This window comes from Fusarium graminearum, chromosome 2, assembly GCF_000240135.3.
Source record: "Fusarium graminearum PH-1 chromosome 2, whole genome shotgun sequence".
In the NCBI taxonomy this organism is placed as follows: Eukaryota; Fungi; Ascomycota; class Sordariomycetes; order Hypocreales; family Nectriaceae; genus Fusarium; species Fusarium graminearum.
In genome coordinates, this window is record NC_026475.1 from 4,609,054 (window position 1) to 4,632,875 (window position 23,822).

Consider the following 23,822-nt stretch of genomic DNA (forward strand, 5'->3'; position numbering starts at 1 on the left):
AAAACCGTAAAGTACTGCATCTCGAATCCTATCTCACTCAGCAAGACATACACGATTCTATGCACCAATCAACAAGCAAGAGCTAACAGACAAGCGAGTGCGAGATGCGAGGGTGGGCCGGCCGCCTTTACTCCACTACAACGACTTTAAGCCGACTTCCTCTAGCTTTTACTCTATGGTTTGCTCAGACCGACACCCAGAGGTGGCATTGGTCTCCAGTTATCTGTTCGATGATGCCCATAGCATCTCGCATTTCAGGACATGCGGTTACTTAATATGTAATGCGCTTCATGTACCGTTAACCGAATCCGATGACTCCTCATGCCTGCGGATACGCTCGTCCATATCCATCCCCCAATTTATATAAAAGATTTATGCCATGTTCTAGTTTAATTATGTTGGCGAAGTGACGATATATCAAACGGCGTTCCTTGACAAACAGAGTACCGTAACGATGCACTGATAGCCACTGCGCTGATTCAGGATTTCTACAATTCACCACCCTTGGTTGATTCATTACCTGTCAGCAGTGCTGCAACTGTCGTCGTCCGTTCGCAACCACAGCAAAAATTATTGGATTTCTCTCATGCAAGAGGCAACTTTCTCATCTCTATTTTTTCATCTATTTTTTGGACGCCATAATGGACGAAGAAGTCAAGAACATCGGCATGCACTCCAAAAGCGACCACAAACCAGTAGAGGCCTCTGCCTCCCAGACAGATCCTTCTTCCCAGAGCTCTATTTGCGATGAGCTACGAGAGCCTTCGATCCCTCCAGCTCGCTTTTGGGTCTTGTGTGTTGGGTATGTGATAGCCACTGATATACTCACCTATACCTTACTAACATTTACTACCAAGTGTCTTTCTAGGTCTCTTTCTATCTATGATCGATACATCTATCGTTGCTACCAGCCTTCACAGCATCGGTGTCGATTTTGAAATTTTAGAAGATGTCAACTGGGTTGCTCTCGCCTACACACTGGCCTATCTAGGATGTGCCATCGTCTTTGCCCGCATATCTGACATCGTTGGACGTCGTGATGCCTTCATTGCAGCCTACATAATATTCTTCGTGTTTTCTTTGGCGTGTGGTTTTGCGCAGACTCTTAACCAACTCATTGCCTTTCGTGCCTTGCAGGGTGTTGGCGGCTCAGGTACGTGGAAATCTTCTACTATGGCTCATGAGTCTAATCGAACTAGGTCTATATGCTCTTACCATGATCATGATGCCGGAGTTGAGTCCCGACAATCTAAAGCAGCACATGGCGGCCATGGTTGGTTTGGTCATCACCGTTTCAGGGGTTCTTGGACCTGTCCTCGGTGGTATCCTGACACATTACGCTTCTTGGCGATGGGTGTTCTGGATCAAGTATTACTCTCTACTGCTTTCTAAGTACAAAGCTAACAAAATACATCCAGTGGACCGATTGGATTTGTATCTCTTGTAATTTTCATCTTTTCCTGGCCTAAAGCTGAGTACCTACCGTCTCAACAACGACGTGCTTGGAAGGAACTCGACTTTTTGGGATCATTCCTCGCTATCGCCGCCGCAGTACTTATTGTCTTCTCTTTCCAGAATGCTGGCACTGAGCCATCCAACGAAGGATGGAAGACTGCTATCTTCATTGCGCCTCTGATTTGTGGCCTGCTTACTTGTGGACTACTGGTGTCTTGGCAACTCTTTATTCAGCATCGATGGCACGATCGATTTGCTCCCGCATTTCCGGTCAACATCTTCCGAAGTAGAGTCTACTCAACCGCAGTCGTCAACACGCTTCTGAACGGCTTCCCCTACTTGCTGCTCATCTACGCAATCCCGCTTCGCTTCCAGGTTGTTAGCGGCAAGTCGGCCCTCATTTCTGGCGTCATGCTGCTTCCTATGCTTGGAGCCTCCGCGATCGGCAGTGTAGTAGCAGGAAAGATCAACAACACAAAGAACTACACTTTTGAGTCGCTGTTAGTTGGCTCCTGTTTCATGGCACTCGGTTGCGGATTGCTTGCTTCCCTGTCACACGAGTCAGAGGATGCTAAATTGCTCGGCTTCATGACATTCTGTGGACTAGGTTTTGGGCTGACTGTCGCCTCATCGACCATGTTGTCGATGGTAGAAGTGCCTATTCGGGACTACGGTAAGTAACAGAACTTTGAATTGGAAGTTACTGCGTATACTGACAGTTTTCAGCCCCTGCACAAGGCATCCTATCCCAGGTACGACTCTTGGGCGGCAGTTTGGGTATCGCAACTTTATCGGCTTTACTCAACGAGAAGAGCTCTAAATACCTTGCCAGTATTCTGACTCCCTACGAGCAGGCGACAATCGGCAGCTCCAACACTCCACTTTCCAATGAACAGTGGTCGGCTGTCCGCTTTACCTACGCCGATGCATTCAAGGTAGAAATGAAGGTGGCAACTGCTGTTGCAGCCTGTTCTGTCATCTCTGCATTTGGTGCTTTTCGCAGGAAGCGCCTTTTGGTTGCCGAACAGCGAGCTGCGATTGTGGCACAAGAGGCCACTCGTCGTCGTGATCAAGCCAAATAGGTGGTATGCAATTGTTTTGAGACATGCGTCTTTCAGGATAGCACAGCAAGAAGTTGTCAATACTTTTGGTTGTCGCAGCATTGGAAATGCAGTATTCTCAATAACGAAGTCTCAATCTCCGGATGCAAAAGGTCAGCATTTTTGGCAGAACAAAGGTGCTGTTCTCAATAGTTTAGAGGGATATGTAATTATTAATTGAGTCAAGTTATTGCTTGCTACATAAATGGTCAATACATGCCCTCCAGATATGAGGTTCAGGGATAGCATCGCTCGCAAACCTGTTCAATCACAGAAGAGAAGATTGGCTGCACATATGAAAGATACTGCCTTTTGGTCATTGGTCATTGTATTTCTCTATGTACCATCATCAGTGGTACTGCCTTCCTCCTTGGTCGTATCTCGAAACATATCAGCGGTCACCGTACTTGCCCGCCGTGGCCGCATGTCATTCAGCGCCTCGCTTTCCTCATCTATATCGTCATCCCCTCCATCTTCGCTGTCGTTGTCTGATGCGTCTGGCGACTCAGCCAAGCTGTGTTGCAATGAAGCCATGAAGTGACCCGCTGCCCCGAACTTTGTAATCCCCTCCTTATGGGGTAAGGTCGAGTACGTTCTGTGGGCTTCATCCAAACAGCGCCTCGCCTGGATATGCCTGGACTGTTGTAGCCAAGCATCTGCACTGAGAATGCTCCATGTTGCTGATTTGCGGCGACGTGAGCCCCAGTGCCAGCTCCCAACCCCCTCCTTGGAAGAGTAGCAGACGGCGAGACGTTCCTTTATCAATGCATCACCTACGTTGCCTGAAATCTTAGACTCAAGAAGCCTCACTCCCCACCGGCCGGCATCATCAATATTTGTACCGTTTCGCAAGCGCAATAGTTCGAAACCAAGCAACAGGCTTCTTAGCGCTCCATAAGGAGCACTGCACCGCGTATTATAGGAGTAGAATGCGGCCTCCAGCATTTGATCGATTGTCTCAGCGCGATTCTTCGATGACATTTGTTGAGGGAAGATCAGAAGACTGAAAGCGGCCATTTCATTGGCGGCAGCATGGTGTTTCCAAGCCTTGGAATCACTAAAATCTGATCTTAAAAGATCATACGTCGAATGTGCGAGTTTCCAGTCTCGCAGCATGAAGGAATAATCTGCCAGCTTCCGCATAATGGCCTCAGGGGCTTCTGATCCATAGAATCCAGCAGCGTTATAATTGTCTCTTGAGTTGCTGGTGCCGCCAGTCGAGTTCCTGGAGCTGCCGCCGAATGCCCACTTTCTCGACAAATTCATAAACCGACCAGTGATACCTCTTCGTCTTGACGCAACCTGGTCGTTCCAGATAGAAACATTTCTTTCCATTTGGGGTATGATAGACATGGTCACCATCTCACGCACAAATGTACGGATGGCAGTAGCATCAGATTCAAATATGTGGCGTGTTGGGTCCTCAAAGTCCTCATCATCTTCGCTGTGTCGTATGTCCTCAAGTTCTTCATGAGCTGACATCCAGTCGCTGCGGGGTAGTGGAATGCTGTCATCGTCGGTCTCAGCACTCTGACTGCTTCGCAAACGAAGAAGATGGCAATGGATTCCAAGGTGCCTCTTCATCTGTTCAAATACAGCCATGGATTGTATTATGTCATCTCTCTCCTCGTCGTGAACCAGCACATAGTATCGGATAAATTCGCTGTCGACCCAAGGAGGAAGCCTTTTACTTCCTTCATTCGTTTCTGTATAGAGCTTTCTCATCTCCGTGATCGGGTCAGGATTTCTCGAGCTGACAGCAATGACACACGCTACTGGATGTGAAAATGTTTCGTGAGGCGAAATGGGAAGACCTGATAGTAACCGGCGCAGATAAAGGGCGTAGTATGGCGAGGTCTCCCCTGATGCTGCATTTTGATCCGCAAACATACCATAGTGCGGCAGAACCGCAAAAGACTGCTCAGCATAGGACAAATGTCTGTCCACCACAGACTCCACATCAGCAAGGAATTGCTTGTCCCTTGATGTGCTTGCTTGACTGCCATTCTGCCCATGGGCTGACGCGGGGCTTCTAAAGCCTGACACTGTAGGATCGGGATGCTCGATGTTGTCACCAAGTCGTGTAAACCTGATAGAAAAGCCATCCGCTACTCTGCTCATCCCGTTACTGTCCCTAATCGTGATCTTGCCCTGGACATCTTCACCAAATGGGCGCAAAAGTTCCCAAAGGCCACCTCGGAAGCCTTTCTCGCCCATTAAACTATCCGTATCTTCGGAAGTATAGATCGAAACGTGGGGAACGAATGCCCGGAGCATCAGATTTAGAGGTTCGGAGGCGTCTCCACCGGTCTCGGGGAGTCGATTAGGCCGGGCATCGAAGACGGTATGAGAGAGAACACGAGCAGGCGAGCCTCGACCGGCCGGCGATATGGAACGCGATCCGGGCGGTGAAAGCGTCGAAGCATACAAGGAAGCAGCAGACGGGTTGGAGCGACGGTAGGCAAGGTTGGTTTCGGATTGCGATAACGGCAATGATGCTAGAACAGGGGTGGAGTGTCGCGATTTTGTGAACTTCATGCCAGATGCAGCTGCTGGTAACGCCTGAAGCGGTTCCGTCGGGGTAGCTTCATTTTCGAGAGGTTGTGGCATGAAGGCGACAGGGAACAGCAGCTCGCTACAATATCTCGGAGGGTCGTACGGATAGTCGTAAGGGTTTCAAGACAGATATAGATTCGCAGGTAGGATCGGAGTATTAAGATGCGCAAGTAGGTGACGAATCGAAGACTTTGAAGACTCTAGGTTGACTCGGCATGATCTTATTCACTAGAAAGAACGGCACAGCTGGTGATTGTTGATGTAGCCTTGGAACTTTAAGGCTTGAGTCTTTGGTTAGCGACAAAGGTTGGGCAATGTGGAAACTCGGGATGATAACGGTACGTACCTTACCTCATGGCGCGGGAGGTAGACTCATCCATTGGATGGACCCTGGGACGTCTACCTCTAGATTTCTTTAGCGGGGCGAAAGCAGCGATACTTGATAACTGCATAAGTTTAGTTGTAGGCCAATGCATTCAAGGTTAAGAAAGCTTAGAAAACAAGTACTTGTAATCGCATCACAAAAATCACAATGCCTTCAGACCTATCTGCATACCTGGCCTCGAAATATCTAGTCGCAGATCCAAAACCAACCAAGAAACGAAAGCGCAAGCGTGGCGCCGAAGCCAACAATGGCCTTCTAATAACAGACGATGACGACTCGGGTTGGGGCAACACCAATGCGCAAGACGATGATGAAGGTCTAGATGCCCCGGTCACAGTATCAGGGCAGTCTTCAGAATTTCGAAAAACCAAGAAGAGCAACTGGAAGTCCCTGACGGGCGACGCGACTCCCAAGGATGACTCTGCAGCAGCAGCAGACGCGATTCTAGCATCGGCGGCAGCGGAGCAGAATGCAGCACGCGATGAAGACGAGGACATGCCGATTGTCGAAGACGATGGGTCAGCTGTCAAGATGAGTGATGGAACACATGCAGGATTGCAAAGCGCAGCGACCGTATCGGCGCAGCTCAAGCGACGGCAGAAAGAGGAACGTGAGGAGTTTGAAAAGCACCGCAAATCAGCCAAGGAAGAAGAAACGGTATACCGCGATGCCACCGGCCGAAGAATCGACATATCTATGAAGCGTGCTGAAGCACGACGCGTAGCTGCTGAGGCTGAGGAGAAAGAACGACTTGCCAAGGAAGCTCTTAAGGGCGACGTGCAGCTTGAGGAGGCCCGCAAGCGACGCGAGAAGTTACAAGATGCCAAGCTCATGTCGTTTGCCCGCACAGTCGACGACGAAGAAATGAATCAGGAAATGAAGGAGCAGGACCGTTGGAACGATCCCATGATGCAATTCATGAGCGAGAAGAAAGATTCAGGGAAAGGGCAAGGCAAAAAATCCAAACGCAAGCCTGTGTATGCTGGTGCAGCGCCTCCAAATCGCTACGGAATCAAGCCAGGCTATCGCTGGGATGGTGTTGATCGCGGCAACGGATTTGAAGCAGAGAGGTTTAAGGCGATCAATCGCAGGGAACGGAACAAGGGACTGGATTACTCATGGCAGATGGACGAATAGACGGGTAACGTTTCATACAAATATTCTAATTATATACCCTTTTCTTAGCGATTTATAACCCGGTTTCGTCTGCTGCAAATATCATGTTATGTTGGATAGTGAATTCTACCCATAATCGCATCCCAACGTCAATTCGCGCGGTGTTGAAAAAGAACCATCAAAATATCCACCCACCCACACACAGAGTATCTTGTTGTTTATGTTCTACGACGGAGTCGTTTGTCCGGTCCATAATCGCACAGCGCCTTGACCAACTGAATCCATTCGCTCTTGGGCATCAGGCCCGGACGGTCGCCCAAGCGATGCTGGAAGGCCTTGATGAGCTCGCCAATGACGATGCCCTCGTCGGGAATCTTGTCCAGAATTTCTGATGGTTCGACGAGTGACCCGCGAGGAGATCCAGGAGAAGCGGCTAAGATGAAGTGTTAGTTATTTTTTGTTTAGAAGCAAGCATCCAAAAGACTTACCACCTTGAGGGTTAGGGCTGCCAGCTCGAGACGCCGAGGGAGTGCCTCGAGCGCTGTGGCTGACCAGCTTCAACTTCTTTCTCTTGGCCATAGCACCATCTGACATTTCACCAGCGGTGGCCTCGCCGTCACTACCAGATCCAGCACCTAGAGCCCGGCGCGCGGCTGCTCCTTGCGGCAACGGGGTACCAGACCTGCTAGCCGCAGCAGATGCGGCGTTCTTCTTGAGCTTCTTTCGAGAAGACTCGTTTCCGCTAGATTCCGAGAGTGCTGGGGAGCCGGCTCTTTTAAGTGATTTACCCTTCTTGGAGCTCTCAGGCTTCTTTCCTGATGGGGTGTTGGTGCCCTTGGAGCCAGAGCCACTTTGAGCCTTGTCGTCCTTGCCAGCCTCCTTTTTCTCTTCTTCCTTCTTCTCCTCGTCTTCTTCTTCATCGGATGAATTATCATCAGACTTGACAACAGTTAGTTTCGTTCTGATTGAAATATGGCGAATACCTTACCGAGCTACTCCATGGGTTCTCTGTAGAATCATCGCTTTCGTATATGTTCTCTTGATCCCGCTTGATGAGCGCTTTCTTGGTTGTTTTACCGAGCTCTCGTCGCAATTCATCTTCTTTGTCCTTTTCATGCAGCTCCTTATCAACCTCTTGCTCGTCACCATCTCCAAACAAGTTGGCACCGAGTTGCTCTCGTCGGATGCGGTCTTTGGCATCCTTGGCATCCTCGTCATCGTTGTTCCTCTCAAACATAGGAGTCTCATCATCGTCTTGGAACTCGTCACCCGAGAAATCAATATCGTCATGATCAAGTTTCTCTGATCGTGAGGCGGCCTTGAACGTGGCGCTTTCCGTCTTGACCATTTGGCCACCTCCGTAGAACATTCTTCTGGTGGCCTCCCTGTCAATTTGCTCTGCTCTCTTTTCCTCGTCCTTCATAACCCACCGACCGACGTCTACCTTTTTGCCCATGAAAGCTTCAACTTCTTCGATTGTATAGGGCTGGAACGGGGGCTTTGAAGTGAACCTGTACCACTTCTCCAGAGGTACCATGCGGAAGACTGACTGATCAATCATGAACGCCACACTCGATTCGGAGAGCGCAGAGACGTAGTTGCCAACCCATACATTCTTACCATCTGCATCCTCAAGATGCCATGGAAGAGCCTCTTCATATCGAAGATCGGACTCCTTCTTGGCAGCTACTGTTTTGGGCGCTCTGTTGAAAGTGGTTTTCTCTTCCTTCTGTTTCTTTGGTCGCTTAGGATTCGCGTCTTTGGCTACAGGCGCTATCTTTGCCTGGTCAATTGCGCGTTGGGCCTCTCGTTCCGCTTTGACTTGTGCCATCCTCTCTGCCTCTTGTTCGTCGGGCTGTGGTGCTTCAGGCGCTTCAACCTTGACAGCTCTTCCAGGAGGTGGCTGGCGAGCATCCCGTCGGTGTAATGTTACAGGGCGTGCGAAGTCATCCTGGTCAGTTGGGTCTATCGATTTGTCGCCCTTCGTCTGGATGAGCTTCATCATATGGTAACGTATGCCATCAAGCAGGGCCTTTTTCGTTGTCATGATGGGGATGTCACTGTATGTTGCCGGCGGTGGTTCTGACCATCCTCCATTCTGTCTTCGGATTTCCTCAGTGTTTGGCTTTGCTCCGTTCTGTGCGCCTGAGCCAGATGGCGCTGCAGGCCTGGGGGCAGGCCTTCGAGTAACCATGGGGTTCGCAGGCTTCTTTCGCATCGGCCGGAGAGGATTGGCCTTCTTGTTCCTCGAGGAGCCATTTGGACGAGCTGGCGCATTGGCAGGTGGATTTCCTGGGGGTGGCGGCGCGCTCATGTTGGCAACAATAGCGTGACTGTTCGGAAGGATGTAATATTGATGAAAGTAGGGCTTCTTCTGTTGTCGGTGCTAGCTATACGGGGTCGAGAGTAGGAGCGCTGGTGCGAGGAAGGAACCTTTTGCCTTTATTGACAAAGCGGATGCACGAACAAAGTGAATAGTCGAGACAGCGCGCCTAGACGGTTAGTGCCTACAGTAAGGTTATGACGATGACAAAGGTTAAGGCAGCTGGCCAGGCATGTGGCTGTGCATCCACAAAGAGCTATTCAGCCACCAATTGTCAACTTGACCTCTTCTTTTGGTGCAGTTCACTTAGTAGGTATTAATAGCGCCTCTTTTTGGGACTTTGCTCTCTTTCATTACTATGCTATTATAGGTAGTTTAAGGAGGCTTGTTACCAACTTAAAATCACAAAGACTGTTGATGTATCCGAATCAATGATTGGCGCTGTCTTCGTACAGTGTTTTAAAGAGCTATATACTGTAGAATGTGCTTGTGCTACTGACAGTCAGCACATTTGATTAGTGGGCCTGCAGCCAATTAAACAGTGCGGGATCAGCTAAACATCACTGTAGTACATGCAGAGCAGTGATCGCATAGCTGCATTTTGTGGAGATCGCACCAGGCAAGCTTCATCATCATCTTGCATGGCCGTCTCGCCCTGATCTAAATCTTTGTCAACCGCAAATCTCTCTGGGGCCGATGTTGTTTCTCCCTTCTCTTCTTTCTCAACGTGCCTAATCCTCTTTTCCATTTGGCAAAGCTATGCGCTAAGGCATATATGTCTGTTTGCTCAACAGACCCCTCCCTCAGATTCAACCGAATCACGAAGACCAAACGCAATCACAGTTTGTACAACAGTTCCTAGTTTTTACGTTCTTTTCTTTGCTCTATGCATTTTGAATTTGAAGAAAAAATTAAGGCAACCTGATTATTATTATTATTATTATTATTATTGAGAAAACTGTACAGGCGGAATGCGACCACCCATTCTTTAGTCAATCTTCTTACACAACAACTGGCTTCAGGTACTAGCAAGGGCTTCCTGAGCAAGCTTATTGCTACTCACATCCCCTGCCAACATTTAAACGACCATCTTTATGTCTAAGCCCTCAATGGCCCCTCACCTTCATGAGCCTTCAACAGAGGGCTCTGCCCCTCCAGGTCTTGAGAGCCATCTGCGCAACCTCATCATCTCCAATGGCACACCAGCACAGGGTCCGCTGGCCAACACTTCGTCGCAGCAGGCCTCAGTTTCCCAACATGGCATAGACAACCGCAGTGCTCAGTCGGGAGCGTCAGATGGTGTCTCTCATTCATCCAAGCCTACCCGCAAACGAATGAATCAAGCACAAAGACGCCAGATGAGCTCGCAACTTTCTATTTCCATCGACCCTCGAGCTCAACAACAACAGCAGCAGCCCCAAAACAGAAACTACCAAAGCCCAACTTCTCATTATTCGAGGCCTTCTCAGTCTTACCAGCGGCATGTACATCCCGACACCCAGCCAAGGGGGGCTTACAATGAGAACCGCCAGGGCGGCCCACAGCCGCATCGCCCATGGAACGGTCCTCAGCTACATAGACCTCGTGGAAATGACCACTATCAGCCCCCTAACCATGGTCGCCAGGACTCCATGCTCGCTCAGCCAAATCGAGGTGCCGGCCATCTGTACAACGCTAGGCGTGCCGTTCAATTCCATCCCGAAGAAGTTGCAGCTCAAGCCGCTCTGCTCGACCAACTCTGCTTTGATGTCGTGACTAGTTCGGAAATCGAGAGGTCAGAAATCGCAGAAAAGGAAGACTTCCGATGCCGTATCGAAGCCATCAGCCGAGAGGTAATCGCTACCTACGAGAAGAAAGAAAGGCCCGAGGCCGAGTTCCATCCTTTCTCAGTTGAACTCAAATGTTTCGGCAGTCTTTCTTCTGGGTTTGCGACAAAGGCCTCCGACATGGATCTTGGACTCCTTTCGCCTATGTCAGCCACTCAACCAGACGCCCCAGGATCTCCTATCCCGCGTTTGTTGGAAAAGGCATTATTGGAGGCCGGTCTAGGCGCCAGGCTCCTCACTCGTACTAGAGTCCCTATCATTAAATTATGCGCGTCTCCACCAGAGAAACTCCGGCAAGGTCTTCTTGAAGAACGGTTCCGATGGGAGAATGGACTAGACGAGGTTCATGAGGGTCATGACGACGATGAAAACGACCAACACACAGCACCTAACGATCAAGAGAACAGTCAGGATCAAATTAGAGAGACTCCAAAGCAAGCGTCCACCGCCTCCGAATCTATCTCTCCAGATGCTGGCCATGAGGAACCCCAGGTCGTGGTGCTTAAACAAGGATCAAAGAATTCCCTCTCCTCATACTATGGCTTAGCCAAACGAGTTCTCCGTCGGGCGGGTGGTCGTGATGTGACAATTTCAAACTATCGATCATTCGTGGATAATGACTGGGTCTTATTAAACAGGGTCAGCGAAGCCTTCATTGCAGGACTTTCAGATGCACGCCTCCAAGACCGCCTGAGCAGGTATCCGTCTCTTATATTCTCAAACGACACGAACCCGCCCATCAAACGCTCCCTGCTTGGTGTATATACCCAGGTTGAGGGCGAGCAAATCCGGATGCTGTGGGAGGAAAGTGGCGTTGAAGAGCGAAGCCAACCCTCACGCTTCCACACTGAGCAATCATTGAAACTTTGGGAAGACGCTCAATACAAAGAAAACTTTGGCATTGATCCAATCTCCCACACCAAGGAGCTTCAGCTGGCCCTTGACAAGTTCAAAAAAGCTCCCTCTGTGCAGTTTGTGATTCTGGAACAGGGCCAGCATGAGACACCAGCGTCTTACTTCACGAGAGCTTCGTACATCTTCAACGGCCTGAATCCTGCTAACGAGGATGTCTCCTCCAATTGGGTAGATATTCTAATGAGCCAGTATGTGTCTGGTATTCATCAAGAGGATACACGAAAGTCATTACAAAGCTTCATAGGCACATGTCCCAAGTCTCCAACGCTCAGGGGGGTCGGCCTTCTCCACAAGAGCCTACATCTAGCATGGGAATTCGAACGGGCACTCGACAAGGAATTATACGATGAAACTGTGGTTCAAGACATCAAAGATTATGTTGAATTGCTCCGGTCACCTTTGCAGGCCGATAATTTTGACTGTGGTGATGAATTCTCGATTCCCCTAACACCAAGTACGCTGGACCTGTCAGCGAGGATTCGCCAGTTGCCCGATCCACACAAGATGGCCCCCAATCAGCCGCGCGATCGTTACAAAGATCACTTGGAGTTCCCTAAGACTGGCGCAGGTGTTCAATGCGACATCAACTTTTCGGCACACTTGGCTCTCCATAATACAGCTCTCCTACGCTGTTATTCGCACACCGACCCCCGTGTCCGACCCATGGTCTTGTTCGTGAAGAACTGGGCAAAGATACGGGGTATCAACTCAGGCTACCGCGGCACACTAAGCAGCTATGGCTACGTTCTAATGGTCCTTCACTACCTTGTCAATGTCGCCGACCCATTTGTCAGCCCTAACCTGCAGTTGTTTGCGCCACCGCTCCCTCCAGGGCTTTCACCAGTTGAATTTGAGAACATGACGAGCTGTCGGGGCCATAACGTTCAGTTTTGGCGCAACGAAGAAGACATTCTACGTCTTGCTCGTGCAAATCAGCTCACTAGGAACAGCGATACCATTGGGCACCTCCTGCGAGGCTTCTTCGAATACTATGCTCATAGCAGCATGCTAAGTACTTCCACCGGGAGAGGGTTCGATTGGGGCCGAGATGTTCTCAGTCTGCGTACCCCTGGCGGCTTGCAGACAAAGCAAGACAAAGGCTGGACGGGTGCCAAGACGGTCATCGAAGCTCAAAACGTAGGACCCCATCCTCCGCCCCAACCTGAGCAAGCAACTTTAACAGCATTGGATGTCAAGGAGCCTGTTGTAAAGGAGATAGCAACGCAGCCCAAGCAGGCTAATGGAGCAGCCAAGAACACCGACTTCAAGGAAGTTCGCCACCGTTATCTCTTTGCTATTGAAGATCCCTTTGAGCTGGATCATAACGTTGCTCGAACTGTCACCCACAACGGGATTGTTTCTATCCGGGATGAGTTCCGTCGGGCATGGAGGATTATTAAGTCTGCGGGCAATGGCAGCCCGCAGGAGAGTTTGCTTCAGGATATGAACGATATCCAAGAAGATGTTAGCCCGTTGTCCCTGCTTTTGGACGACATCCATGGGCTTGGTCAAAACCGGAACAAATAATTGTATGAGTATATTTCAGATGATGTACGAAGATACGGATGGGTCAGGCTTGGCGGCGGCGCAATGAGGCAGGACTAGGTGGCTTAACATTCAAGTCAACTATAATTCATGGATCTGGTGGATCAGCTACTACAATCAGGTGGTAGTCATGTTACGGACCGCACAGATTCAGTAGCTGCGTATTCGATCTCTTGGTAGAATCTAAAATTGTAATCCACAGCATCAACTATGATGACAAAATATCGAACATGTTCCTCGTTCCAGACTTTGTGACTCTTGCTTTTGTTTTAGGCGAGTTCTCCTTGACAACCCTGCTCTTCCTATTTTTAGCTGTCCGTTTGGGCTTTTCGCCCACATCGACGCTGGGCAACGGTACAGATTTGGCAATTGTTTCATAAATTCGTGTCTCGCTGCTGTTTTGTAACAACTCAATTGTACTGTTGATATCGGGACATTCCGCCAGAGATGGTAGTGTTGACAGCATGTCCCACAGCTCTGGCAAGGCCTTTTTGGGTTGTCCAAGCGACAAAACTTGCCTCAAAAGCCGAAATGAGTAATAGGCTGCCTGTATGTGCGCCGTGAAGTGAATGATATCCCAAGAGACCCGTTTAAATAGCGGCTTCTGTGAGCTCGTCTCTAGTGTATGCAGCGTATGTGAGTGTTTGCCCTCTTCATGGCAATATCGAATATCCAAGGTCAAGCAAAGTACATGCCATGCTAGATTTGTATCACCCCGAGTCCGTGTTTTGATCGTTGACATCAGCCTGGTAAGTCCCCCTGCAAAGGTTCTTGCCGCTCCTTCTGATAGCATGAGAGCTTGTCGCCCTTTTTGCACCGTAGTGTTGACACGACGATACTCGTGCACAGCTAAAGATGGTCCAGGGATGATCCAACGCGCTATTGTGTATGCCAACTGTCGAATCGGTGTACTCTGCTCCCAGGCACTTCCTTTTTCTGGATTTTCGAGGAGGATTGGGAGGAAGATCTTGGGTTCAGAAGGCTCGTTCATTTGATCTTCGTTTTGTGCTAGCTGTAGCACCAGCTCAGATATCCTCGGGTCCAGATTGTCAATCGATATCGGGGTTCCATGTGCAGAGATAGGTATGGGAGCAATGGCATGATCCAAATACTCACGACAAAACTCAGTATATCCGGTTTGGTCTGCAACTGGCTTTATGCAATCCTGTAATAGCTGGGGCAGAGTCGAATGCGGAGAAGACTTTCGCTCATATGCAAATCGACAAATTTCTGCAGATGAAGCAAGCTTGAGTTTCTCGCAGATATGCTCAGGACTAAACCTTGCGCACGCAAGATGAGACGTTTCATCACGATAAATATCTCGAAGGAAGACAACGCTTCCCTTTCCCAACTCATGGACAATGAGGTCTGAATCGGAGGTCAGAACTGTGCCACCGGACTGCAAGAGATGTTGTGCACAGTATGCGTCAGCCTCTCCTGGTACGAGGTGCACAAATTTTGCGTAGCGTGGAGAGAGTCTCAAGACATCGATTATAGCAGGTACATGAAAACTGGGTGGTATCGTCGGCTTTCCCACTGGGGGTCTTGCGGTTGAGAAGAGAGCTGGGGAAGTTTCATCAGGGGTTGAGAAATACGCTGGGAAGTAGCCGTCGATTTCAGTAGCATGGGTTCTCTTCAACTGGCTCAGGCTTTTGACCATCCTGTGCATACGAACTGGTTCTTTGTCTGGAGGAAGATATCCATCGAAGTATATGGCCTCGCTGGTTTGGGTGTCAGTGAATATCAACTAGATAGCTTAGCAAGTACATCAACGTACATATTGACACCACGTTCGACGAGGGCGTCTAACCATGCGATGGTAGTCTCACCAAGAACATTGTACGACGGCTGAGGAATTCCATGTCTGTTGCAGATATAAAGAACATGATAGGCTAGTGCAGGGCCATCAATGACTATACTTTCGTTATCGAGAATTCCATGGACGACGTAGGGCTCCAGGGTAGATATTAGACGCGGAATCCCCATGTTGAGGAAAGGAACGAATGGGTTTTAGTCTTTTCTTTCCCAAAATTACCACATCTTATGTGCTTCAGCAAGGGTTTCGATCCAAAAGTATGGCCGTATAATCCACTCAAAGTAAAGTCTGTTGATGATTGACTGGAGTCACGAGATGTTACCTTGCGCAAAGTAACTGTGAAGCACTCACAGCAAGGATTTCGGTGTCCGAACGTTGGAGATTGCGACTGTGACGCACTTCCGGGATGCCCCGCTTGGCTAATGAGTGCGGGGAGAGCACACAGTAAACACACTGTGATTTAAGTATGGGGAGGAACTAATGTCTAGTGGGCAAAGTCTCTGTAGAGTCAAGTCCATCCTCTCTAACCCCGCTAGAAAATCGTTCCACTGATTGTCCTCTACAGTGCAGCCAAAGCTCACTTCACACAGTCTCTTGTACGGAACCGACGAAAAAAAAAGCTCCTGTCACAGTGGATCGCGCAAGCTTTAAAAAGTTTCCTTCCACTTCAACCTTCTTTCTTCTGTTTTCTTCACTCACATCCACACCTCACCCTTTATTCTTCTGTTAAAGGGCTGGTAAAGATGCGCAACACACTCATCTTCGCCGGCAATTCATGCCCAGTCCTCACAGGCCAAATCTGCGAGAACTTGGGCATGCATCCTGCCAGCGCTGAGCTTACGCAGTTTTCCAATGTGAGCTTCCCTTGCCCTCGTGGCCATGGTCATTCAACATGACCCGACCCTTCTTTCGCGAACGGCCCCAACTCTCTCGATGGACCGACTCGCCCTGGCCCATGTCTGGCAGTCAGTCAACTGCGTGCTTTGAGCTAACCGGTTACCAAGGGCGAAACGAGCGTCAGAATTCTGACAAGTGTCCGAGAGAAGGATGTCTTCGTTGTCCAGTCCGGCAGCCCCAGCATCAATGACTCCATCATGGAGCTTCTCATCATGATCTCAGCCTGCAAAGGCGGTTCCGCTAACAAAGTCACTGGTTTGTGGTTCTCTTCCCTTGTTTGAGACCTCAATCGGCTTACTTGTTTTCCTTTAACAGCCGTCCTTCCTTACTTTCCCTACAGTCGGCAATCAAAGAAGAAGTCGCATAGGGGTGCGATCACTGCTCGTATGCTTGCGAACTTGTTGGGTGTTGCTGGTGTTAAGCATATCATCACTGTCGACCTTCACGCATCTCAGATGCAGGGGTTTTTCAAATGTCCCGTCGACAACCTACATGCAGAGCCTATCCTCGCTAAATGGATCCGCCACAACGTGTCTAACTGGCGCGAAGCGGTCGTGGTTTCCAAGAATGCTGGAGGAACCAAGCGTGTGACATCGCTTGCAGATGCTCTGAAGCTCAACTTCGGTATTGTCACTACAGACAGGAAGCGTGTGAGCAACATGACAGCCAGCATGATCATGAGACATTTTGATCACAACGTCGACCGCCAACCAACGCCTTTGGAGTCAAACCGCCCTATTCCCTATCGTGGACCTCCGCAGGCCGAGCGTGCGGTCGAGACCGATGTCACTCCTAAGAGGGAGACCCCGCCTCCGCGCACTAGAATTGTGACGAATTCGCAGGGCTCTCCTACACGAGTTGACAGTTCCGCGCGTGTACCCGACCCCAATATGACCGAGCCTGTGGATTCAAACGCTACACCACCTGCAGGATCACCCGATGATTCGGTCAACGGCGAGACGGACTACGATGATCATAAGGCGTCTGAGGTCACGCAAGGCCGTTTGGTCCAGGGCCGCATTGTTGAGGATGATTATCCTTCTCCTGATCGATCGGTTGTCGATGGCAGTGTTGACGACGATCCAATGACGATGTCGCATGCATCTTCGTTCTTTGTTCCTGAGCCCCAATCCCTTGGAGGATCCGGTGATGCCGCGGCAAGTTCCGATGAGGAAGACAATGCTTTCGAGGAACCTGGAGCCGAGCATCTAATTACTCTGGTTGGAAACGTCAAGAACCGTACCGTCTTCATCGTGGATGACATGATTGACAAGGCCGGATCTTGGATTGCTGCAGCCGAGACTGTAGTGAAGAAGGGTGGAGCCAAAAGGGTTTACTGCATGGCCACTCATGGCGTGTTTGGAGGCGACAGTTTGGAACAACTTCAAGCGTGCGAGTGCATTGACCAGATTGTTGTCACCAACAGTTTTCCCATCGACAAGGACAGAGCTCGTAGCATCAGCAAACTTGTTGTTCTCGACCTTTCTTTCCTACTCGCCGAAGCCATTCGACGTAACCACTACGGTGAGGCGCTCTCGCCTCTCTTCCAACATTACGGTGATTAGACACGGTTGCGTTGCCGTGTTTTTGGTCTTGACCAATCACTAGTTGCTACACAAGTCTACTTAGCCTGCTCGCATGGCTTTGTACTGATAAACACCGTCAAGGTTGTTTTTTATGATTACTATTTATTTTAGCGAGGCGTCTGGGGAAAGGAACCCTTGGTATCCTGTGCTGGGCCATGCCCTCCGATTTTGGAATGTCGGAGCAAAAGCAGAGTAGGTGATGAATTATGATGATTGTTTCTGGTCTTTCTGGTTCAGCTTCACTGCAGTGTGATGTAACATGTCATATGCCTGCCTGCCTTGATTTGAGGTATGGCAAAATGCAACCCAGCGGTGCTGTCACTTGTTGACGGCAGGAGCCCGATTCATCTCAGAATGGGTTCTTAACGGAACGTTGGTATATCAAATTCTTCGGTCTTAGAAGGCCTGTGACTCAGGATCAATTGGTCTGCTGTCTCTTCGGGGGCAGATGAGTTATGGGCAAGAGAAATTTCCGAACATTCCGTAATGTATTCCTTTAGGTGCCATTGTTAGTCATTGCCTATAGCTGGTAGCTACGCGTCAACTCGCGGTCAATTCAATTCAAGATTATTTCACCTGCACATATCTCAAAAAGTAACGTAACACATGCTTGTTTATCGACTTCTACTCAACAATCTATGCCCCCTTTCGATGCATGGAACCGGCACCAGCCTATGGTTCACCAATATTAGCTCGACGATTTGATTGTCGACTTTGAAGCTTACCTGATGACTGGGGAAAACTAGTGTATCAGCAATAACAACGTTCTCCCGACGGGTGGCCGTAAACACGACGACCTCAGCAATGTCTTCGGGTGTAAGAGGTTCGCACCCACTGCTTGGGATTAGTTCACGGTGCTTGTGTAACTTTAGAACGATGAGGATTACTTACGCATAGACTGCATCGGCCTTTGACTTGTCACCATAGAATCGCACCACGGAGAACTCCTGTATATCTGTTAGTTACTCGTTATGTAAGTTAATGACGGCAGCCTGGCTTAGCTTACAGTCTCAACTTGGCCGGGGTCAATCTCAATGACACGAACGCGGCTGGCAATGAGCTCCTTTCGCAAGCTCTCAGTGAAGCTGCGGACAGCAGCCTTGGTGGCGCAGTAAATACCACCGCCAGGGTAGGGTTCTCGACCAGCGATAGAACCCACATTGATGATGTCGCCATGGCCGCCGTCAGGTCGGGCAAGGAAGATAGGGAGGATGGCCTGGGTCATGTTGATAAGACCGGTGACATTTGTCTGGAACATGATGTTGATATCCTCCTCAGCGATTTCTGGAGCCCGAGCCACGCCCTTGACAAGGCCTCTTTTCATTTTATTAGCCATTGTATCATGTTGTCTCTGCAAAGAATAACTCACGCATTGTTAACAAGAACATCGATGTTCCTCCACTCTTCGGGCAAGTTGTTTACGATACCCTTCACTTCGGCAGGGTTGCTAACATCAAGCTTGAACGGAAGGACCTGAACGCCATCACCGACTTCGCTCTTGATCTTCTCGGCAAGCTCCTTGAGGGAGTCAACACGGCGCGCAGTGAGAATGAGACGTAGGTCATTCTTGGGCGCAGTTCGGGCAAACTCGAGAGCAGTGGAACGTCCGATGCCGGAGGAGGCACCAGTGACAAGGATGGTCTTGCCGGCGAGACGTTTGGCAGCAGCTGAAGCCATTGTGCGATGTGTGAAGAGGGGGCGGATGATTGGATTGAATGAGTGTGACTTTGTAAGAGAGACGTTGAGGGTCTTGAATGCGGTAGTGAAGAGCCGACGGGTACTCATTTGTTGACTAAGACTGCGAGTGAGGTGGAGAAAGTTAAGGAAGAAGAGGATGGTGTGATCGGATATGATAAGAGCGTTTTGGACAAGAACAAGGAGGAGCCAAGACTGTTATAGGTAGGTGATGGAGATGAAGAGGGTCTTGGTCAAGATGATGATATTGTTTATGAGTGTTGTCTTCGTCCCAGTATATCACAGCGGAATACTTTGATTATAGTGATAAGACATTCAAAAAGAGAACCAGGCTAATTTTGACAGTCAATTGCGATAGACGGATCACGATAAAGTGGAATTATTACAGTATCTGCTAGACCAGTCAAGTTGATGTTATCAAACAACTTGAGCGGCCTTTTCTTACCCCGCGATTCGACCCATCAACTTACTCCAGAATTGGAGTCAAGAGGAGGAGGACCTGCATCTGAGCCCTGACCTATCAGGAGCTTAAACAGTTGCCATATCCCCGGCCCAAATGACGAAAAAAGCACAGATTTGGAGACGGAGGGTTTGGGTTTGGGTTGTAGCAGGGACTCTCGGCTTTGAGGTCGACTGCCGTAGCCATCCGTTTACGGCTCTGGACCGATATCAGAATCCATGATAAGACTTTTTCGATAAATAAAGATATCATGATACGGTCATATTGCAGTACGTGCAGGTCTAAATGAAACACAATCCTAGGCTACGTTAGAGCATGGTGATGGCTCGTCTGAGAAGCATGTTGAGATGTGCTATCATCTATAAGTGTAAATATTATATATAGTCAACAGATAGCTCATTCAAGTCGCTGGTTGATCATGATAAATATCCATCAGTCTGTCCTGTATCAGCAACTAACTCATGGAAACATCCATTCCATTCAAAGTTCGAGCAGAACCTAGCGAATGGATCCCCTTGTTAATCCACTAACAACCCCACTGCAAGGGCCATCGTCCCTGGTAACAGCCAAGTCTGCCCTGACAAGCCTAACAGACGGGACGGGCTGCACCGATTTGCATTCACGGGATGCATCTAAAGTAAAGTGTCGTCATTTTCTTTTTGAAGTTCCCCTTTCACCATCTTTTAATCATTTACACTGCAACGCAAAAAGTCACGACAGAAGAAATTTGACCGTTCTATCCAAAGAAACCCCGAACCTTTACATCCGCGAGAGTGCACGCAAACAGGCAGGCGTTCTCAACTTCAGTTATCATGGGCGAGCTTGCAGACTACCTCATCAAGAACGACCCAAGCTTTAGCAGGTAACACAGTCTTGTACTATTCATCTGAATAGGAGGTTTACTAACTTGCCTCCCAGGTCACGATTACCAGCCCGATACTCCGACTTTCGATCCCAGCGCACCTTGAACCCAGATGGTTACCAAGCCAACATCTCTGCCTGGCGCCAGGCCCTCTCTGATCTTGTCGCAAAGGGCATGATTTCACATCGCGGGTCAACTCCTGACCATTTCGTCCTCAAACTCGACGACTCGCTGCTCCGGTCATTGGAGCACAAAGAATTTGGGCAGCCTCTCGCACTTGGAACAGTAGCCCGCGAATCTACCGCTGCTCGAGACTTCATACCTTTCAACGACTTCGAGAAATCCCAACAAAGTATATATCAGAGCAGTTGGGCAGGCTTACCATGGAGTGTTATGAACTGGACTTTGCGACAGCTGGGTGTTATAGACCCCTCTAGAGGAGACGATAAGCTGCCAACCGGCCAGTATGTCGTTGTTAAGAATATGGAAACTGCTGCGAAGGAGTTGGGCGATCTAATGGCGGATAAGGTGTCAAGATTTGACCGCGTTTTTAGCAGGGCACAGTTCCAGAAGGCGTTTTCAGCGGCTCTTGTAAAGGACCAGCGCTTGACAGATAACGACCTGGATGTGCTGCTGAAATTCTTGTCGCGAGATAAGGAGGTTATTGATTACGACGGAAACACGATTAGGATCAAGGGCTCTGGAGAGCAAGGTGGCATCACAAAGGAAGATGCTTCTATTGCATCGCTAAAAGAGCTTACGGAAAGCCTCAAGCATCAAGCCGACCTCCTTAATACGCGAATCGACGAACTCTCACAAACAGCCAAAGATGCCGTCACTCGCAAAAACCGCGTCTCAGCCCTTGCAGCGCTCAAGTCCAAGAAGATCGCAGAGGCTTCTTTGGCTACCCGGTATTCCACCCTCAACCAACTGGAAGAAGTCGCTGCGAAGCTTGAACAAGCCGCCGACAACGTGCAACTCGTCAATGTCATGGAGGCTTCTTCCGGAGCACTGGCAAGCCTCAACAAACAAGTTGGCGGTGCAGACCGCGTCGATGCAGTGATGGATCAGCTTCGCGAGCAGATGAGCTCTACAGACGAGGTCAGCGCCATCATGGCCGAGTCAACTGGCCAAGTTGTCGACAAGGATGTGCTGGACGACGAGCTCGAGGCCATGGAGGCCATGGAGCGCGAGAAGGAAGAGGAGAAGCAGAAGACGAAAGAGGCTGCAGAGGAGAAAGCGCGCGAGGCACGGGAAGCAGCCGAGGCACAAAAGAAACTCGACGAGCTTCCATCTGTGCCCGCCGACACAGAAGAAATTCGACACAAGGAGCAGACACCCACTGCCGAGACTGGGATTGCGAACCTGGCTATATAGGGAATGCCAACCACAAAGAACATCAAGAGGAAGAGGGTCAGTACTGACCCAACGGTTTATATGTGTCCATGATCAGTGCAGTAGGGTATTCGGGGCGTTATTTTGAGCTTAAGATTGTACAAATTGGGTCATTCTTCGTTAGAATCTATACATTAGGGCATTTGTGTTGCTTCTGTTTCTTGCATCGCTGTATGGTTTCCCAGTCCACACACCATCTATCTATCTACTTGAAATGGTCATGAATACGCCGGCTAAGGAAGATGTCATTGGAAGCTTTCTCCTGGTGGTTCCCTTGTACTGGGGACTATTCGCCCAGTTATTCGCCCAGTCAGCTGTTGAGTGGGAACCTCTGGCTCCTGTGCTTGGGAATGTGCCTTAGCAGCCTCTTCCACCTCCGTCTCTCTGGCCGCTTTCTCGGCCTTCTCCTTTGCATCAAGCATCGTCTTTCTTGCATTTGCGATCAAGTCTTTGAAGGATGTGTCATGTTTAGCGGCCCATGCTGCGCCATCAAAGTCTTTGTCTTTGATAATAGCCGCGTTTTGAACAGCCCGCCCTGTTGTCGGAGCCCGTGCTCCTAGTGTGTTTTCCCAAACGTTTAGATCACGTAGTAAGTCGTGGCGCGTCCTAGGTTGCGCAGCGTCGCAGTTTGAGTTCCATATTGTCATCCATTCTTTGTGTCGTCGCTCAAGTAGAGCGCGGGGTCCCTGATTAGAAATGCCAAGATCGGCCATCTTCTTTCGCAGTGCCGTTTCTTTATACATAGAGTAATTGATTGTAGGAAGTCGGTCGGGCGCCTTTGTAGGCTGTCGTTGTTGACTGTATATTGGACTGGAAACGCTGGGCACAATCTGCTGCGGTTTCGGCTTTGGCCCAGTGCATGATTCTAGATGCGTAAAGACCTGCCAATCCTTCATTCGATCCTGGCAGACGGGACATGCAACCAGACCGTCCTCTACGATTAGTTAGAAGCAATCCACACGCTGTGAAGATCCGACGCTTACCTGGCTCTGGTTGGAATTCGTCGTCATCGTTGTCGTCTTCGCCATCGCTGTCTGGGACTTCGACAGTTTCATCGTATTGTATTTGCGGTGTCTGACGGGCCGAAGACCGAGTATTCTGTAATCGTGAGGATGACCGTAGGCGTTTGCCCTCTGGTGAATTACAGGAGTCGTGATGATCAGTTGTGGCTTTTCGTTTTGATGTCGTGTTTTGGGAATTGCCTTTTCGCGCCAACTCCAAAGTGTCTGATCTAGCTCTAACAAAGGCTTGTACAGCCTCTTCCAATGACCAATTGCTTCGTAATTTGTTCTCTTGCTCTGTTGCACGACAAAGTGGACATTTGCCATCGTTTGATAGTGCTCTTCGAATGCAAAGTGAACAGAATGTATGGGAACAGTTCGTGATCATAGGCGTTTTATAGAAGTCCTTGCAAACTTGACATCGCAATGCGCCCTCGACAGCGGCAAGGGCACTGAGAGGCGTCGTGAGCCAGTCTGTCGGGTCGGAGACATTGTGTTTGGACATGGAGAAGTCGGCGAGGTTGAATAGGGACAAAAAGTCAGTTGGTGTCTGTATAACAAAAATGACAACTAGAATTCGCTGGCATGGCACGGGGGTCGATTTGCGATTCTGGACCCAGAATAAATTAGTCGCGTTAAAGACGCGATGCCTAGAATGACGATGTCAATGAAGAACCTGGTTCGAGGATAGCCCCGCCAACGAAAGGGGCTGCCAGGATTCACTACAAGGACATCTGTGCTGCACCTTCCGTTCTTAACAGATTGACACGTGATCTCGCGTCTAGGCGCGTTCGTTACCTGGCCTCCTGGCTTGTACCTATTTGGAAGCTGGGCGACAGAAACCATAAAAGACGAAATTAGTATGTCAATCCATGTTGTCTTGTAACCG

At 49.5% G+C, this 23,822-nt stretch overlaps 10 protein-coding genes across 10 annotated transcripts; 5 read left to right on the forward strand and 5 right to left on the reverse strand.

Moving 5' to 3' along the window:
- Positions 1-641: 641 nt before the first annotated feature.
- On the forward strand, positions 642-2,537 carry FGSG_04267 (uncharacterized protein; the record flags this gene model as incomplete). Its single annotated transcript, XM_011323051.1, has 5 exons — positions 642-802; positions 858-1,153; positions 1,200-1,392; positions 1,746-2,128; positions 2,182-2,537. The coding sequence occupies 5 exons, from the start codon at positions 642-644 to the stop codon at positions 2,535-2,537; spliced, it is 1,389 nt and encodes a 462-aa protein (XP_011321353.1).
- Positions 2,538-2,891: 354 nt separating this feature from the next.
- FGSG_04266 (uncharacterized protein) lies at positions 2,892-5,165 on the reverse strand (the record flags this gene model as incomplete). Its single annotated transcript, XM_011323052.1, has 1 exon — positions 2,892-5,165. The coding sequence occupies one exon, from the start codon at positions 5,163-5,165 to the stop codon at positions 2,892-2,894; it is 2,274 nt and encodes a 757-aa protein (XP_011321354.1).
- A 416-nt stretch (positions 5,166-5,581) lies between these two features.
- Positions 5,582-6,662, forward strand: FGSG_04265 (uncharacterized protein). Its single transcript, XM_011323053.1, has one exon. The coding sequence runs from the start codon at positions 5,644-5,646 to the stop codon at positions 6,631-6,633; it is 990 nt and encodes a 329-aa protein (XP_011321355.1). The 5' UTR covers positions 5,582-5,643; the 3' UTR covers positions 6,634-6,662.
- A 23-nt stretch (positions 6,663-6,685) lies between these two features.
- FGSG_04264 (uncharacterized protein) lies at positions 6,686-9,047 on the reverse strand. Its single transcript, XM_011323054.1, has 3 exons — positions 7,601-9,047; positions 7,101-7,551; positions 6,686-7,045 (listed from the first exon to the last, which is right to left on the reverse strand). Exons 1-3 carry the CDS (start codon positions 8,924-8,926, stop codon positions 6,831-6,833), a joined length of 1,992 nt encoding a protein of 663 aa, XP_011321356.1. The 5' UTR covers positions 8,927-9,047; the 3' UTR covers positions 6,686-6,830.
- Positions 9,048-10,044: 997 nt separating this feature from the next.
- Positions 10,045-13,267, forward strand: FGSG_04263 (uncharacterized protein; the record flags this gene model as incomplete). Its single annotated transcript, XM_011323055.1, has 1 exon — positions 10,045-13,267. One exon carries the CDS (start codon positions 10,045-10,047, stop codon positions 13,201-13,203), a length of 3,159 nt encoding a protein of 1,052 aa, XP_011321357.1. The 3' UTR covers positions 13,204-13,267.
- A 162-nt stretch (positions 13,268-13,429) lies between these two features.
- On the reverse strand, positions 13,430-15,207 carry FGSG_04262 (uncharacterized protein; the record flags this gene model as incomplete). Its single annotated transcript, XM_011323056.1, has 2 exons — positions 13,430-14,942; positions 14,999-15,207. The coding sequence occupies 2 exons, from the start codon at positions 15,205-15,207 to the stop codon at positions 13,430-13,432; spliced, it is 1,722 nt and encodes a 573-aa protein (XP_011321358.1).
- Positions 15,208-15,751: 544 nt separating this feature from the next.
- Positions 15,752-17,685, forward strand: FGSG_04261 (ribose-phosphate pyrophosphokinase 1). The gene is made up of 3 exons (XM_011323057.1): positions 15,752-15,891; positions 16,042-16,189; positions 16,250-17,685. The coding sequence occupies exons 2-3, from the start codon at positions 16,132-16,134 to the stop codon at positions 17,497-17,499; spliced, it is 1,308 nt and encodes a 435-aa protein (XP_011321359.1). The 5' UTR covers positions 15,752-15,891; positions 16,042-16,131; the 3' UTR covers positions 17,500-17,685.
- Positions 17,686-17,824: 139 nt separating this feature from the next.
- On the reverse strand, positions 17,825-19,236 carry FGSG_04260 (uncharacterized protein). Its single transcript, XM_011323058.1, has 5 exons — positions 18,890-19,236; positions 18,527-18,836; positions 18,412-18,467; positions 18,246-18,354; positions 17,825-18,192 (listed from the first exon to the last, which is right to left on the reverse strand). The coding sequence occupies exons 1-5, from the start codon at positions 19,195-19,197 to the stop codon at positions 18,157-18,159; spliced, it is 819 nt and encodes a 272-aa protein (XP_011321360.1). The 5' UTR covers positions 19,198-19,236; the 3' UTR covers positions 17,825-18,156.
- A 1,251-nt stretch (positions 19,237-20,487) lies between these two features.
- FGSG_04259 (uncharacterized protein) lies at positions 20,488-21,914 on the forward strand (the record flags this gene model as incomplete). The annotated part of the gene is made up of 2 exons (XM_011323059.1): positions 20,488-20,537; positions 20,594-21,914. The coding sequence occupies 2 exons, from the start codon at positions 20,488-20,490 to the stop codon at positions 21,912-21,914; spliced, it is 1,371 nt and encodes a 456-aa protein (XP_011321361.1).
- Positions 21,915-22,177: 263 nt separating this feature from the next.
- FGSG_04258 (postreplication repair E3 ubiquitin-protein ligase rad18) lies at positions 22,178-23,260 on the reverse strand (the record flags this gene model as incomplete). The annotated part of the gene is made up of 2 exons (XM_011323060.1): positions 22,178-22,864; positions 22,916-23,260. 2 exons carry the CDS (start codon positions 23,258-23,260, stop codon positions 22,178-22,180), a joined length of 1,032 nt encoding a protein of 343 aa, XP_011321362.1.
- Between the last annotated feature and the right edge of the window lie 562 nt (positions 23,261-23,822).